Raw genomic sequence first — 16929 nt, forward strand, 5'->3', positions numbered from 1 at the left:
ATTCAAATGCATTGATCGTCCAAAAAAAGGGGGTTCCAACCCCTGAATCTCCCCACCCTCTGGATCCGCGCCTTTGTAGTGTATTGTGTTTTCGTTTATTTAATATTTGGTTCAAAGTCTCATATATATGTCCTTTGGTTGTAGTTAGATTGAGGATCCTTTAGTTTTATAATATTTCTTTATTTAACTTCTATTTCAAACCGCCGAAATTTTTGTTAAGGAATATTATACAATTTAATTGGTTAGTGTACTTGCACATCCATAAATGTATTTCAGATCTGCTTTGCTGAGTTTAAAATATAAATTAAGTGGCTTAAATCAAAGTCATGTTAAAAAAAATACATTTCCACCAAAATTAAATCATTTCAAGGATGATAATAAAGACTTTGCAGAAACTGGCCCAACATTAAGCCATGTGATATCAGATTATTGGACATAGACAGCACTACCACTATGACAACAACATGTTTTATATCAAAATCAAGACATGGCAGATTCTAATTTTTGTCGTATCTATAAATTTTTCCTATCTAACTATTTTCACTCTCTACTAAACTTTGTACTTAATAACCCTTGTTTAAAAATTACCAAAAGACAGATTGTATTATAATGCGACTACCAGTACCAAGATTTGCATAGGTTTAAAGCGTAAGCACACGTAATTTACGAGAAAAGACTCGAGTTTCTCGCTTTCTCTTATAGGTTGTGATAAATATCACTGATCTTCAACGTTACTCCTTCAAACATTTTATCCGGTGTATCCGTCGAATGCAAACGACTATCTTCCTCAAATCCAACATCTGCATATTCTTGGGATTTTTTGCGCTCTTTTTTGTCATCCATCTTGCCAGACACTAAAGCTTTATTTTTGGACGCGATATTTAAAACATAGTACGAGCCTTCTTCTAAAGCATAGTCTGCGTCTGGATCTCCATTGCTCTTCACTGATTGGTGGTTAGAAGGTGTTTCACTGTCGTCGTCAAGGATACTAGGGGTAGAACTGTGCACGTTTTCAATTTTTGTTATAACACAAGGGTCCGGACTGCCAGATACGACATAGTTTGGGTTGTATATTATGTTTATATTTTCGTTCTCATATTCGGCTGTAGGGTTTTGTTCCTTCTTCTGTAGCGTGGCATACTTGTCAAGACCGGTTTCGACTTTATTTCTCTTTTGTCTGCTTCTTCTGTTGAGTAAAAAAAATGCTTTAAGTATTCATTTTGTACAAGGACATGAATTATGTGAATTATATTAAATATTGTATGTCTTTACTACAATAAGATTATAATTAGTCCTCAAGAAATATATGACATTGCATGCCAAATACTGACACACACACACAATACAAGTTTGACGTTGAAGTATACGAAATACTAGAACACACCCGTGATGTCGCGGGTCTGTGACTGAATTAAAGTATATAACTATGCGTAAGCCTTATTTTAGTATTAATATTGTCATCTGATAAAGTCATGCCGATTATAAGATACAGTTTTCTCTGCTTTCAAATCTTTCTGTTTGAACCCGTCGAATTGGAACTTATCAATTATTGGTAATATTAATTATTTGGAAAACAAAAGGTCCTGGAATGGAGTATTTTTTAATCAACAGCATTGTCCTATATAAGTTATAAATAAAGTTGAATTCTTTGATTCGCTGTTTTACGTCATGCACGCTAACAAATTAAAAATTGTACCTATACGCCTTATTTTTTAAAGTCATGCCGATTATAAGATACAGTTGTCTCTGCTTTCAAATCTTTCTGTTTGAACCCGTCGAACTGGAACTTATCAATTATTGGTAATATCAATTATTTGGAAAACAAAAGGTCCTGGAATGGAGTATTTTTTAATCAACAGCATTGTCCTATATAAGTTATAAATAAAGTTGAATTCTTTGATTCGCTGTTTTACGTCATGCACGCTAACAAATTAAAAATTGTACCTATACGCCTTATTTTTTAGTCCAGATTTTTAGTATTCTTATTGTTATCTTAGAAAGTCTTACTGATTAGAATACAACAATAGACCTGTAACAATTTGACAATTTAGTAGTGTCAACCCTGTGATTATGACCCGTGTATATAGCATATCAATCCTGAATACACCGTTTGCTGGTGCGCCTGTCAGATGCGGTACGTACAGATAACAGGTAACAGGTGAATATACTATTGGTATCGGTATCGGACATGACCCGGAACTTCTTAATTATTGGCAATGTCAATTACGTGGAAAACAAAAGGGCCTGGAGTGGTGTAATTTGTAATCTACACCTTTGTACTATATTAGTTATATATAAAGTTGAATTCTTTAATTCGTTGTTTTTACGTGATGACGGCTGACAAATTGGACCTCGTAATTTAAGTATTATAGATGCTTTTTTGTACGTTTTTTTATATAAATGTGTATTCAAGATATTGGAAGATATTTGTAATTAAAGAACCTTAATGAGCACGCTCACATACCCCACATCCCCACATTGTCATTGGAGAAATTAAATAAGTGTAAGAAAAAAAAATTGTATAAGAAAAATTAATTTCCTGCCAATATGCACATCTAAATAGTATGTCCTTATTATCTACAAAATTTCATGAAATTCTGTTGTGTGGTTTCAGAGGAGTTTAGATGACAAACTGTTGCAGAAGTACATTGAAGCAAATACGTTCAAAGGGGCGTAACTCCTAGAAAAAAAATTGAATCACAATTTCCCGTCGATATGCACAACTACATAGTATGTCCTTATTATCTGAAAAGGTTTCGTGAAATTCTGTTGTGTGGTTTGAGGGGAGTTGCGATGACAAACTGTTGCAGCAGAACATTGAAGCAAATAAGTTCAAAGGGGCGTAACTCCTAGAAAAAAAATTGAATCGTAATTTCCCGTCTATATTCACAACTACATAGTATGTCCTTATTATCTGAAAAGGTTTCGTGAAATTCTGTTGTGTGGTTTGAGAGGAGTTGCGATGACAAACTGTTGCAGTAGTACATTAAAGTAAATAAGTTCAAAGGGGCGTAACTCCTAGAAAAAAAATTGAATCGCAATTTCCCGTCGATATGCACAACTACATAGTATGTCCTTATTATCTGAAAAGGTTTCGTGAAATTCTGTTGTGTGGTTTGAGAGGAGTTGCGATGACAAACTGTTGCAGTAGTACATTAAAGTAAATAAGTTCAAAGGGGCGTAACTCCTAGAAAAAAAATTGAATCGCAATTTCCCGTCGATATGCACAACTACATAGTATGTCCTTGTTATCTGAAAAGGTTTCGTGAAATTCTGTTGTGTGGTTTGAGAGGTATGAGTGGCCGTTCATGTCATTTGCGTGATTATATACGCGTATATGATTTTATACGCGTAAATATACGCGTATATTGTTGTTTTCAACGCGTATATTGTGGTTTTCAACGCGTATATTGTGGTTTTCAACGCGTATATTGTAGTTTTATACGCGTATATTGTTAAAATAAACACGTTTATACTTAAATCCAATTTATTTATCATATACGCGTTAATATACGCGTATGCAATCATTATATACGCGTTTATATACGCGTTAATTGCATAAATATACGCGTATGAAATCATTATATACGCGTAAATAAACATTCGTTTGTCTTTTTGTTTTAACCAATGAAAACTGCGTTCTTAAACTAGTTTGTATATCACAATTGTAATGAAGTGCGGTTTTTTCGACCAACATACGTAATTAATCTCAAGACTTTACACCGTTTTATTTAAATTTCATTTATATGAAAGTTTGTTGCCTATAATTAAAATAATAACAAACAGTGTTTCTGGAATATTTGCTTATACTATTAAAGCATGGATCCCTTTTCAAAAGTCTCCCAACGAATAAGTAACAGGGCATTAACCGAGCGCTGGAACGGGTACATACGCGCTAATCGGGTTATTTCATCTCTCAGAACACATAGTTACCACCAGAGACATGCACCTAATTCAAAATCGATTTATTTCAAGGTGCAACATATACCCCGTGTATTAAAAGCGAATAAGGAACGAATAAGTAACAGGTTATTAACCGAGCGCTGGAACGGGTACATACGCGGTAATAGGGTTATGCTATCTCTAAGAACACATTGTTACCACCAGAGGCATGAACACAATTGAAAATCCTTTCTAAAAGGTGCAATGTATAACACACGTTTTATATTTAGATAAGTAACAGGGTATACACCGAGCGCTGGAACGGGTACATGCGCGCTAATAGGGTTATTTCATCTCTCAGAACACATAGTTACCGCCAGAGACAAGAACACAAATGAAAATCATTTTCCAAAAGGTGCAACGTATAATACGCGTGTTATAAACAAGGTATTAGTCAAGCTCCGACACGATGTGCATGTACACCCCGCTAACATGTTTTATAGCTGATCATGCGGTATGGGCTTTGCTTATTGTTGAAGACCGTATCCTGACCTATGGTTGTTAATTTCTGTGTCATTTTGGTCTGTTGTGGGGGAGTTGTCTCATTGTCGATCATACCACATCTTCATTTTTATACAAGCGGTAAAAGGTGATTTTACCTCTTGGAACCGAGAACCAGATCTTCAAACATACGAATATAAAACATTTAAAAGGTAGAGCGTATAAATACAATATAAGAAACAAATAAGTATCGAACATAAAGCAACAGGATCGGTTGAGCACAAACACATATAAAGAGGTCATTAAAATGTAATTTTACCTTAACAAATTTAGAACTATAACCAGAGATAAGAATGTACACAATTAAAAAGGGGGAAGGATATCAAAAATCGAATAAGTAACGAATAAGGAATAAGTAATAAGTAACGAATAGGCAACGAATAGGTAATAACGAAAAAGTAACGAACAGGTAATAGGGAATTCGTAACGAATAGGTAATAACGAAAAAGTAACGAACAGGGAATAGGGAATACGTAACGAATAGGTAACGGATAGGGAATAGGGAATAAGTAACGAATAGGTAACGAATAGGGAATAGGGAATGAGTAAGGAATAGGTAACGAATAGGGAATAAGTAACGAAAAAGGAATAAGTAACCAACTTGACGTCCATGTTGAAGACACCATCTGTGCATGTCGGAGAAAATGTACCACTATAATTTGTTTGTATAATTGTCCATTAAATTCAAATTCATTGTTTCTTAGTATACATTTAACAGATGCCGTTAAAACTTTTTTGATGTGAATATTTAAAGTATATTCTTGTGTGTCAATTGATTCTAATGCATTGATAACTGTTTCTTCTTAGTTATTAATGTTCATATTTGAGTACATAGACGTTACATCATAGGCAATAAGAATGCAATCCTTGATGTTAGATCACATATTAAAAAAACTGAAACGTATCAATATTTACCAATCACTAGTGCACATCCGAAAACACACATTCACAAGTATTACATTTTGCAAGTGAATCTATACGTCATATTAGAAATAATAGTGACACCAAGGAGTTAGATAGAAATTTAACTAACTTACAATATAAGTTTATATTGAAAGATGATACTATAAAAATAAAACAGAGTATGTTATTAGAAACGTTAGAAATACTACAAGCAGAAAAAACAACCTTATTAAAGGCCGATAGGACAAAGAATGTTCCACTCACCCTCCTTACTAAACATAATCCAATGGTACAAAAATCTAAGTAAGGTTATAAGAAAAAAATGAGCAATCTGCAAAAAGACAAACAATGTAGTGAAATCTTCACCCAGGTGCCTATCATAGCGTATAAACGTACCAAAACAATCAAAGAATAAAATTGAGAATGGAAATGGGGAATGTGTCAAAGAGACAACAACCCGACCAAAATAAAAAAACACAACAGCAGAAGGTCACCAACAGGTCTTCAATGTAGCGAGAAATTCCCGCACCCGGAGGCGTCCTTCAGCTGGCCCCTAAACAAATATATACTAGTTCAGTGATAATGAACGCCATACTAATTTCCAAATTGTACACAAGAAACTAAAATTTAAATAATACAAGACTAACAAAGGCCAGAGGCTCCTGACTTGGGACAGGCGCAAAAATGCGGCGGGGTTAAACATGTTTGTGAGATCTCAACCCTCCCCCTATACCTCTAACCAGTGTAGAAAAGTAAAAGCATAACAATACGCACATTAAAATTCAGTTCAAGAGAAGTCCGAGTCTGATGTCAGAAGATGTAACCAAAGAAAATAAACAAAATGACAATAATACATAAATAACAACAGACTACTAGCAGTTAACTGACATGCCAGCTCCAGACTTCAATTAAACTGACTGAAAGATTATGATTTCATCATATGAACATCAGGCACAATCCTTCCTGTAAGGGGTTTAGTAGCATACCATCATAACATATATGAGAAGAACATAACCCGTGTCATGCCAACAACTGTTTTTAGAATAAATGTGTTTAGTTCCGACGCAAAGACCTTATCAGTGACTCAATATTAACGCCAAAATATGCAATCTTTAATGACTTGACAACAGTATCGTAATTATATCCCTTCTTAATAAGTCTATTCAAATGTTTTGTAAGTTTATGAGGTGAATACTGACACCTTTGTGCTTTATAAAGAATATTTCCATAAAAAATTGGATGTGAAATACCTGAACGTATAAAAAGTCTGCATGTTGAGCTATATTTACGAATGATGTCTTTATACCGATGATAAAATTTAGTAAATGTTTTGACTAGTTTGTGATATCGCAAACCCTGGTGTAATAATTTTTCAGTAATACACAAATTTCTCTCGTTAAAGAATACCTTGCTAAATCAAGGAAATAGTTGGGAGACTTTTGAAAAGGGACCCATGCTTTAATAGTATAAGCAAATATTCCAAAAACACTGTTAGTTATTATTTTAATTATAGGCAACAAACTTTCATATAAATGAAATTTAAATAAAACGGTGTAAAGTCTTGAGATTAATTACGTATGTTGGTCGAAAGAACCGCACTTCATTCTGACAATTGTGATATATATACAAACTAGTTTAAAACGCAGTTTTCATTGGTTAAAACAAAAAGACAAACGAATGTTTATTTACGCGTATATAATGATTTCATACGCGTATAGTAACGCGTATATTTATGCAATTAACGCGTATATAAACGCGTATATAATGATTGCATACGCGTATATTAACACGTATATGATAAATAAATTGGATTTTAGTATAAACGTGTTTATTTTAACAATATACGCGTATAAAACTACAATATACGCGTTGAAAACCACAATATACGCGTTGAATACCACAATTTACGCGTTGAAAACCACAATATACGCGTATATTTACGCGTATAAAATCGCGTATAAAATCATATACGCGTATATAATCACGCAAATGACATGAACGGCCACTCATAGAGAGGAGTTGCGATGACAAGAAACAGGACTGACGGACGGACGGGTCAAAAACATTATACTCTCCGCAACTCGTTGCGTGGGGTATAATTATAATAGTAACTATACCTTTTCCAAATGATTAATCCGTTAACCACGAAGACAGTTGCAATACAAAAGCCAACTGTACTGATCACATAGATAGCTGAAAGTGAAGGTAAAACACGTTAGGTTACATGCTATGATTTTTTTACAACAATCACATAACTGCAAAACATAGTATTACATCGAATTTCAAAATGAAAAAAAAACCTTACCGTTTCCAAGCTTTAAAAGGCCTCAAAAAGACTAGATGTAAATCAATTTAAACGAGAAGGTTAGTCTAGAAACTCGTGGCATGTGTTTTACTGTAACATCTGTTCGTGTTTTATTGCAACATATTCAAACCGTTAATTCAACATCGGTATCAAACGCTTTTTTTTACTGTAACATAGATATCAATCTTTTTTTTCTTCTGTTACATCGGTATCATACGTATTTTTTACTGTAACATCGGTAGCATACGGTTTGTTTTACTGTACCATCGGTATCATACGTATTTTTTACTGTACCATCGGTATCATACGTTTTTTTACTGTAACATCGGTATCATACGTTTCTTTTACTGTAACATCGGTATCATACGTTTCTTTTACTGTTACATCGGTATCATACGTTTTTTTCTGTAATTTTGGTGTCATATGTTTTTTTTTGGTAATTTTGGTGTCATATGGTTTTTTTGTAATTTTGGTGTCATAAGGTTCTTTTTCTGTAATTGCGTTGTCATAAGGTTTTTTTCCTGTAATTTCGGTGCATATGTTTTTTCCCCCTGTAATTTTGGTGTCCGATATGTCTTATTTGAATTAAACATCAGGATCATCTTTTTTTACATGTACAGAATGTAACATCGGTATCATACGTTTTTTTCTGTAATTTCGATGTCATATGTTTTTTTTTCTGAAATTTCAGTGTCATATGTTTTTTTCTCTGTAGTTTCGGTGTCATATGCTTTTTTCTGTAATTTCGGTGTCATATTTTTTTCGGTAAACTAGGTATCATACGTTTTTTTCTGTAATTTCGATGGTTCAGTGTCATATGGTTTTTTCTCTGTAATTTCGGTGTCATATGCTTTTTTCTGTAATTTCGGTGTCATATTTTTTTTCGGTAAACTAGGTGTCATATGTTTTTTTTTTAATTTATCATCGGGGTCATCTTTTTTTTAAGGTACAAAATGTAACATCTGTATTACACGCTTCTTTAATATTACATTAAATTTTTGTATCATAAGTTTTTTTACTGTAATTTCAGTATCAAATATTTTTTACTGTAACTTCAGTATCAAATGTTTTTTACTGTAACTTCGATTCAGTATCAAAAGTTGTTTTACTGTAACTTCAGTATCAAATGTTATTTACTGTAACTTCAGTATCAAATGTTTTTTTACTGAAACATCGGTACCAAATGTTTTTTACTGTAACATCGGTATCATGCGGTTTTTTTCTGTCTGTAACATCGGTAAGATACGTTTTCAGGCGTTATAGTTTATATACCTGTCTTTGATGTTCTCTCTTCGACATATTTTCCTCTTCCTTCCAGAACTTGACTAGGAATTGGTAAGGATTGCGTACTATTATCTACATAAATAACATATAGTTTTATGTTTCAGACGAATGCAATCTAAAATGGCAGTTAGAAGTACTCCGTATTTGTTTAAATTCTATCTTAAATTAAAAAACAAAAAGCAAAATTTACAACAACATTATCTTATTAAGATAAGTACACTGATTAAAAAGACATTCTGAATATACACGTGTTCAGCCAGAGAGTTACAATTTAACACCGAAAGCTCAGAACTTATATCTGAATTGAAACGTATAAAGTCTTCAAAAATAGACCAGTTTATACCACATTTCATATTCTAAATTGTCCGGGTCTTGGCAAGCTTTACATTATTGAGACTTCAACCTTCGTGGTTATAAAAGACGAGAGCATAATTGTTACGAAATGCAGAAAAAAATTTGCAAATGAAATGTCAATAGTTGTTTGCTTATTACAATAATATTAAAAATATGTAATACCTTCGTAGAAATAAACAGTAAATCCATGATTTCCGAAAGGTTCCTCTGTGTGATATACGATAGAAAATTGTCCTCGTGGAAGAACAATAGGTTTTGGTATGTCTTTTCCACAGTATATGCCTACTTCCGGAGAGTTATATCTAGTTCCTCGTTTAATCTGTTTCAAATAGAGATAGAAAAAATGATCATGAAAGCAAAAGATTTATCAATTAATAAGAGGGCAAACGGTGGTTAAAACTTAAGGTCAATGATAATTTCAATGCCTATATGAGACAGAATAAGCTGGCCCTAACATAGAATTATACTTGATTTGTGTGTCCGCATTTACATTTAATAATATTGATTATTAGTCATACATGACGATGTCTTACTTTGTTTTTTTAGGCTTTGTAGAATAATGGTATTCGTTCGCCTTTTGTTGTTTGCATATTCGATTTGATACCTTTCATTTGGGTCAATCGGAGGAAAAATTTGATCCATTATATGCATAAACAGATTATTACTATAACGACACACCCTTTCCCTTTGAAATTTGACATGTATCAGGTAAGAAATTAGATAACTTTATGGATATCCGCTTCCGAGATATTTGTTCCAGAATATAAGTTAATAAAAGCTTTTTGATTTTGTTTGATAAATTAAGTTAGATAATTGTGAAATCAAGAAAAAACTTATTAATGTTATACCTGGACATATTAAGGTTATACCTGGACATATTCAAATGTACAATCTTTACTTCTATCCAAATTAATAGATGTAAACTTCAGTATAACTGGACGATCGTTCTCAATGAAATAAACAAAATCAGTGATCAATGGTTCTCTATTGGGATCAGAGAAATACTCTAATGATTGGTCTGTACTGTTGATCCTCTTTATACAATCTGTACAGCCTACAGAAATAAGATGAACGTCGTTATTTAAAAGGAATCAATGATAAACAAATCTTTAATTTAAAAATCAATACTGGTACCAAAAAGTTCAGCTCGAACGTCTTATACTTTACGTGTTAAATAAAATACCGATAAAATACACTTATTTTAATCATATTTCCACAATTAAAATTTATATTTTAGATACATTCATTAAACTTTAGTGGAAGCTTTATTTAGATCTCGCGCTGCAAACATTTTCATATCATACCAGCTCAAAAATATACTCCTTAAAACATGCATACTGAAAATATCCATTGAATAATTGAAAAATAAATTACGATAAGGAAAGTAAATTAAAAGTCGACCTATATGTCATGCATTTGTATGAAGATCATCGTCAGTTCGTTACTAGCCGCATCGCTTACTTGAAACTGCATTCCACAATCTGGCAATGATACATGTAGGTGATGCATGCCGCGATACTCCTTTATCGGTAATTCGAATATTTTCCCTTTGATCTTACTGCCTAATATTAATCATTAAATGCGTGTAATCATTGTTGATTGTATACGTACTGTAAAATTCTGCCTTGAATGTGTTGGAATCAACAGGTGATTCAGATATTAAGGTAAGCGTCAAAACACCGGAGACAGCAAAAATAGGTCTTGGAATAGAATTTCCACAAAATCTAACTGGCTCATCTGTGTTTTCTGTACCATCTTTAACCTTATTAAAGAACAAATTAAAAAGTCACTGTGAATTGAAGCAATCATGCAATACGCAGACCCCTCAGAGAGTTTTTGCAAGTTTTCCTGAACGTACAAAGAATCATATTCAAACAGTGTGGTCCTGGTCATTGATTGACGATCTAAATTATCCCATTGACTGGGACAGATTAGGTGAACGTTTGTCGGTAACAATCACTGCTCACTATGTACTTGTTAAACACACTGAATCTGTGGGGTCACCAAAGGTTCTCGACACCTAAATAAAGCAATTCGAAAAACGAATCCGGAATAATACAATGTGTTGATTTATATCAATAATATAAATCAATACATAAAGGTTATTCCTGAATAATTTTTCGAATTCTTTTATTATTAGAGGCGTTAAGAACCTTTGGTGACCCCACAGTTTAAATTTTATAATAAGTAAGAAGTGAGCAATGGTCGTTACAGACAAACGTTCACCTAATCTGCCCCAGTCAATGGGATAATTTAGAACGTCAATCAATGGCCAGGACCACACTGTTTTGAATATGATTCTATATGGCGTGACAATCACATTTTAAAAACGAAAAGTAAGTGCAACGATTAAAGTGAAATAATCGGAATAAGAACGACCTTGAAAACATTTTGATATACAATTTTCTTCCTTTTCCTTAAAACAAGTATAATAATTTACGCTGAAATCGTTTTGACATTAATCTGCAAACCACAATTTATGTTCATTGCTATTATGCTTACAATAGAGTGCAACTGTCAACCTCTTTAATAGATTCTCAAACGCGATTTTATTTAGTATGATTCATTGTTAAAACTAACGACATTGCTGTCATTCTTCTTTCACAATGACTCAATATTTTTATGATTGTATCCTGTACGTAGTATAGTTGTCCTTGTAATGTGTTGATTTTTACATAACCTCTTCTAAATAACAAGTCACTGTAAAAAGAAGACAAACTAGTTGTTAATGTCTGTGTCATTTTGGTCTTTTGTGGATAATTGTCTCATTGGCAATCATACCACATCATCTTTTTGATAACGATGTTTTACCTCTATATAATTCTTTACACAGCCTGGTGAATTTTGAATGTTGACATGAAGAAATCTTAATATTACTGGATCTCCGGTAGGGTTATTGATCACATATGTACAGTTAACATTCCTCCGGCCTTTTGGTGGCTGTATCGTTCCAAAGGATGAGTTTATTTGTTGGCTGCATACTAAAAATTCAGAGTTTTTTTTTTCATATGCATTCTTACGGAAAGCTTTTCAGTTTACGTTTATAATTTTACGGAAGCCGATAAGGGCCATTCAAAAAAAATAAATTATGTCGTAATTACGACATAACATGTCGTAATTTCGACATAACATGTCGTTATTTCGACATCGCTATGTCGTAATTTCGACATAACATGTCGTTATAACGACATCGCTTTGTCGTAATTTCGACATATCATGTCGTAATTTCGACATATCATGTCGTAATTTCGACATATCATGTCGTAATAACGACATCACTAAGTCGTTATAACGACATCGCTATGTCGTAATAACGACATCGCTATATATAAAAAAATATGTATTATGATTGCCAATAGACTAAATGACACAGATATTAACAACTATACGTCATCATAATGCCCCCAATAATTAGAAAAGCCCCCGCAAAGTCAGCTATAAAAGAGGGAGGAAAGATATCAGAGGGAGAGTCCCCGAAATGCTGTGTGGCAGACAGTGTTATTATTCAATTATTAGCTCCCTTGGTAAAACTAAAAATTTCATATTTAATGCATTTTATTGTTAAATAATTTACATGAAGCTTAATAAGTACATATTTGTTAATTGCATAGCTTTTGCTATTTGAATTCATTGGTTAAAGATATTTATTTATATTGTAAAGTTTAATATTTGCATCGTCGCAAAATCTTTAGATACCTTCTTTGAATACCTTCAGTGAGAAACTTATATATTTTATAAAAAACCATTGACGTAAATTAATTAACGTTTGTTAAATGGCTGTGTAGACAAATGAGGTACATGTAGATAAAACTATGTGTATGTGCGAGCCTAACTTGCCAGCTAAGCATCCCATCTCCCTAAAAATAAGCGCATACTGCCTGGTTTCTTGTAAATAGGGTGAATTAAAGTATCAATTGCTCTAATGCTACTTTCAAATGTTGAGCACGATAGTCCTTACTACACGTTACACTTAAAATGCGACGTCGAAGAGGGTCTTTGACTTCGATTAATTTTTGCAAGTTTTATTCTGTTTTTTATATTGTTGGTTGATTCTGGTTCTGTTCGTTTTGTGATGTCATTTTATAAAAAAAATTACCTCGAATTGTGGAAATCGATAAAATAATGTTTACCCTTTAAGTTATTTCAACTTAAAATGCAGTACAAGTAATGTAGGAAGGAAAGATGGGACGGAAGTACATGTATACGGTTTTCATAAAAAAAAATTATCATAGGATGTTTAACTTTCAAGTTGCACATCATCTGTCATTGTAAAATTTCTATATCTTAATTTATCCCCAATGCAAATATATCTGACACTCTGCAAGTAAATCGAACATTTTTACCCTTGGTTAAATTTGAATATAATTGTATTTTCCCTGACACATAAGTTGTCGAAATACACCCCTTCAATTACTTGAACCTTGGCTTGAGAATTATTTCCCAAGTCATCTTCAGATATATACATTTTAAAATATAGTAATCTACTCCTGGGTCGTCCGCGAAAACGGCAAACAAAAATATAATCCCGGTTTGTTTTTTTTAATTCGATGAAACGGTTTTCGTTGCTGTTTGGGATTCGTCTTCCAATTACCTCCATTTCATGCACAAGTTTATATTGACGAAAAGTTCCGGCTTCGCTAGTACAGGAATTACTTTCATCACGAAATAGCAGGACAAATCGCGAAGTAAAACATTCCGTTAACTGGTATTAAGTGTTTTGATATTGGTGATTGCACCTAACTGAAGTGACGACTTTAAATGATCTATTTCGGAGTACTTCCGTAACATAAATTTCAATTTATTTTACAAAATGGGATTCCCCCCCCATTTCCAAATTCTTTTAAATAAATCGTCAAAAGCTATACAATTAATAAAAATTGCAAAATTTAACCTGTGTCGAACCTATTTCCCCGGGCGGAGTCTTTAGCAACATGCACTAATTTTTTTTTGGCAGCAATCATTAACATCTTTCTCCAAATTTCATACCACGATTTGTTTTTATTTCCATAAACATTTAATTGAAACTTTAGCACATTTAACGTCGGAAATTAGCGTCTTTAGGATTTTAGACGTTTTCAGACATTTGGAAAAATTGGCTACCGTTTTGTAATGTATAGAAGCATTTTATTCCTTTAAGACCCAAATATGTAGTTAATAAGGAAAGAATCTTGGCATTTTTTACTCTTCGTATATCTAACTTTTGTTTTGATTAATTATAAAAAAAATACGCCTTAACTGCTTTGAAAAATGAAATATCAACTTGGACAAAATGGCAACCGTTTGAAAAACGACTGTGTAGAGAAGATATTATTGAATCAGCAATATTTGAACTCACATGAGGCAAATATTTGTACTTTTGTTAGATATTATTATTGTCTTACTATTTTTATTCATTTTCTACTATATTATGCAGTCGAGTCAAATGAAATTTGGTAAAATAACGGTTTTAACGCCACAAAGAACCGACATATGTCGTTGTTCCTGTCAAAAATCAAGAAGATCACAGAATAAGAAATAGGATCACTATACATAACAGTTAAAACAGTTTTTCATAAATGTAACGTTGGATGGGGACATCCGTTTTTTTCACATAGCTTTCTTTTTTTAATCCTCAAATACACTAAATATTACTTAGGAGATGATCAAGAGCTATAAAAACATAATTCAAAACATATATTGAATTTGTTTTAATATTGGTTCGTGTTTTCTAACATTTTTATTATGTTTTGCGGATGAAATTTCGAAGATTCTGTTTTAAATCCTGGGGGTTGTAGGAACATCGCGCGTGCCCAACGTTTGAAAGTAGAAATAGAGCTAACAATACTTCAATATCCCCTTATACCAAGAAGCCATGCAGTTTGCGCTTATTTAAAGGGAGATGGAAAGCTTGGCTTGACTTGGTTGTACATTTTCAGTCCTCTAATAATTCCACATTTCATTCTTCCAACATGTGTGACTGCATAGCTATTCTACGACCGGTAACTTGTTAATCTAAACGACTTTGTCTGGCTGTACAGCCCTAGCACTATGGGCCATGTTAATCTAAATTGGTATCTATAACATATATAAGTTTCTCACTGAAGGTATCCAAAGAAGGTAACCAAAGATTTTGCGACGATGCAAATATTAAACTTTACAATATAAATAAATAACTTTAACCAATGAACTCAAATAGCAAAAGCTATGCAATTAACAAATATATACTTATTAAGCTTCATGTAAATTATCTAACAATAGAATACATTAAATATGAAATTTGGAGTTTGGAGTTTTACCAAGGGAGCTAATAATTGAATAATAACACTGTCTGCCACACAGCATTTCGGGGACTCTCCCTCTGGTAGCTTTCTTCCCTCTTTTATAGCTGACCATGCGGGGACTTTTATAATTATCGGGACATTATGATGACGTATAATTGTTAATTTCTTTGTCATTTAGTCTCTTGCAAATCATAATACATATTCTTTTAAATATAGCGATGTCGTTATTACGACATAGCTATGTCGTTAAAACGACATGGTGATGTCGTTATTACGACATGATATGTCGAAATTACGACATAGCGATGTCGTTATAACGACATGTTATGTCGTAATTACGACATAGCGATGTCGTAATAACGACATGTTATGTCGAAATTACGACATGCTATGTCGTAATAACGACATAAAATATTTTTTTTGAATGGCCCTTATCGGCTTCCGAATAATTTGAAATAAGTTACAGTTAGATTTTTGATGTCCACTGTAGAAAATGAATGATTCAAGATTGGCATATTGCAGAAATGTTGCTTGGTGTAAGAGAAATGTAGATTTGCAAAAGAGCAATCAAACATTTTATTTAAAAAGTGTCCTATAAAAAAATATCCGATAAAAACGTTGAATGTTGAACCTTCGAATTCTTGTATTATAGGACTTTAAAAAAGCTGCACAATCACGTTTTTTTAATATGAATTTGATTCGTTAAAGGACATACAAAATCGAAACACTTACCACTGACGCTCTCTTCTGCGCTGTATAACAAAAGACCTGTTACAACCAAAACAAAACACAGCCTATCCATTTTTAACCCAGCTAGATGGTACACATCCTATTTGCAAGTAAACTATTTAGTGAAAATCTGTCAAGCCAAGTTGATCGGATATAATTCTCAAGTGTTTGGCGATTAGATATTATCAATATTTTTTCAAAACAGGAGGAAAGCCGGAAAAACTACGACATATATCGGATATTGTTCACGTTGTTAAATACACGCGTAGGATTGTACTTATACATTCTTTCATTATAAAAAAGTTAAAATAAGGGTAAGCACGTGCAATATAGTTGATACAAACTACGCCAAAAACGTGTAACACAATTATCATGCGTGCATAGTACTCGCGGGCAAGACTAAAAATAATAATTCAGACACATGATTTTTAATGTAAATCTTAGTAAAGAAATAGCTTAATGTTGACAATATTTTATTTTATCATAAAACAAATTATGTTTATTTAATTAATACGTCTTCAATGCGGTTACAGATTATAATGAATCGCCACATTATACTAACAGATATTAAAGAGATATAGGAAGATGTGGTGTGAGTGCCAATGAGACAACTCTCCATCCAAATAACAATTTAAAAAGTAAACCATTATA

General features: G+C 32.8%; 1 protein-coding gene across 1 annotated transcript; it reads right to left on the reverse strand.

Moving 5' to 3' along the window:
- Nucleotides 1-452: 452 nt before the first annotated feature.
- On the reverse strand, nt 453-16445 carry LOC134724832 (cubilin-like). The gene is made up of 8 exons (XM_063588116.1): nt 16282-16445; nt 12101-12270; nt 10901-11051; nt 10159-10343; nt 9452-9608; nt 8924-9007; nt 7464-7539; nt 453-1186 (listed from the first exon to the last, which is right to left on the reverse strand). The coding sequence occupies exons 1-8, from the start codon at nt 16349-16351 to the stop codon at nt 697-699; spliced, it is 1383 nt and encodes a 460-aa protein (XP_063444186.1). The 5' UTR covers nt 16352-16445; the 3' UTR covers nt 453-696.
- Nucleotides 16446-16929: the final 484 nt, after the last annotated feature.

Source organism: Mytilus trossulus, chromosome 7 (genome assembly GCF_036588685.1).
Source record: "Mytilus trossulus isolate FHL-02 chromosome 7, PNRI_Mtr1.1.1.hap1, whole genome shotgun sequence".
NCBI classification, from domain to species: Eukaryota; Metazoa; Mollusca; class Bivalvia; order Mytilida; family Mytilidae; genus Mytilus; species Mytilus trossulus.

Excerpts from the sequence above, each read along its gene's own strand:
- LOC134724832 (XM_063588116.1), bottom strand. The coding sequence starts at position 16,351 with ATGGATAGGCTGTGTTTTGTTTTGGTTGTAACAGGTCTTTTGTTATAC. Across the intron at positions 10,344-10,900 it reads ATTCAAGGCAGAATTTTACA|GCTGTACAGATTGTATAAAG; the intron begins GTACGTATACAA and ends TTATTTCTGTAG. Across the intron at positions 9,609-10,158 it reads GTACATTTGAATATGTCCAG|ATTAAACGAGGAACTAGATA; the intron begins GTATAACCTTAA and ends TATTTGAAACAG.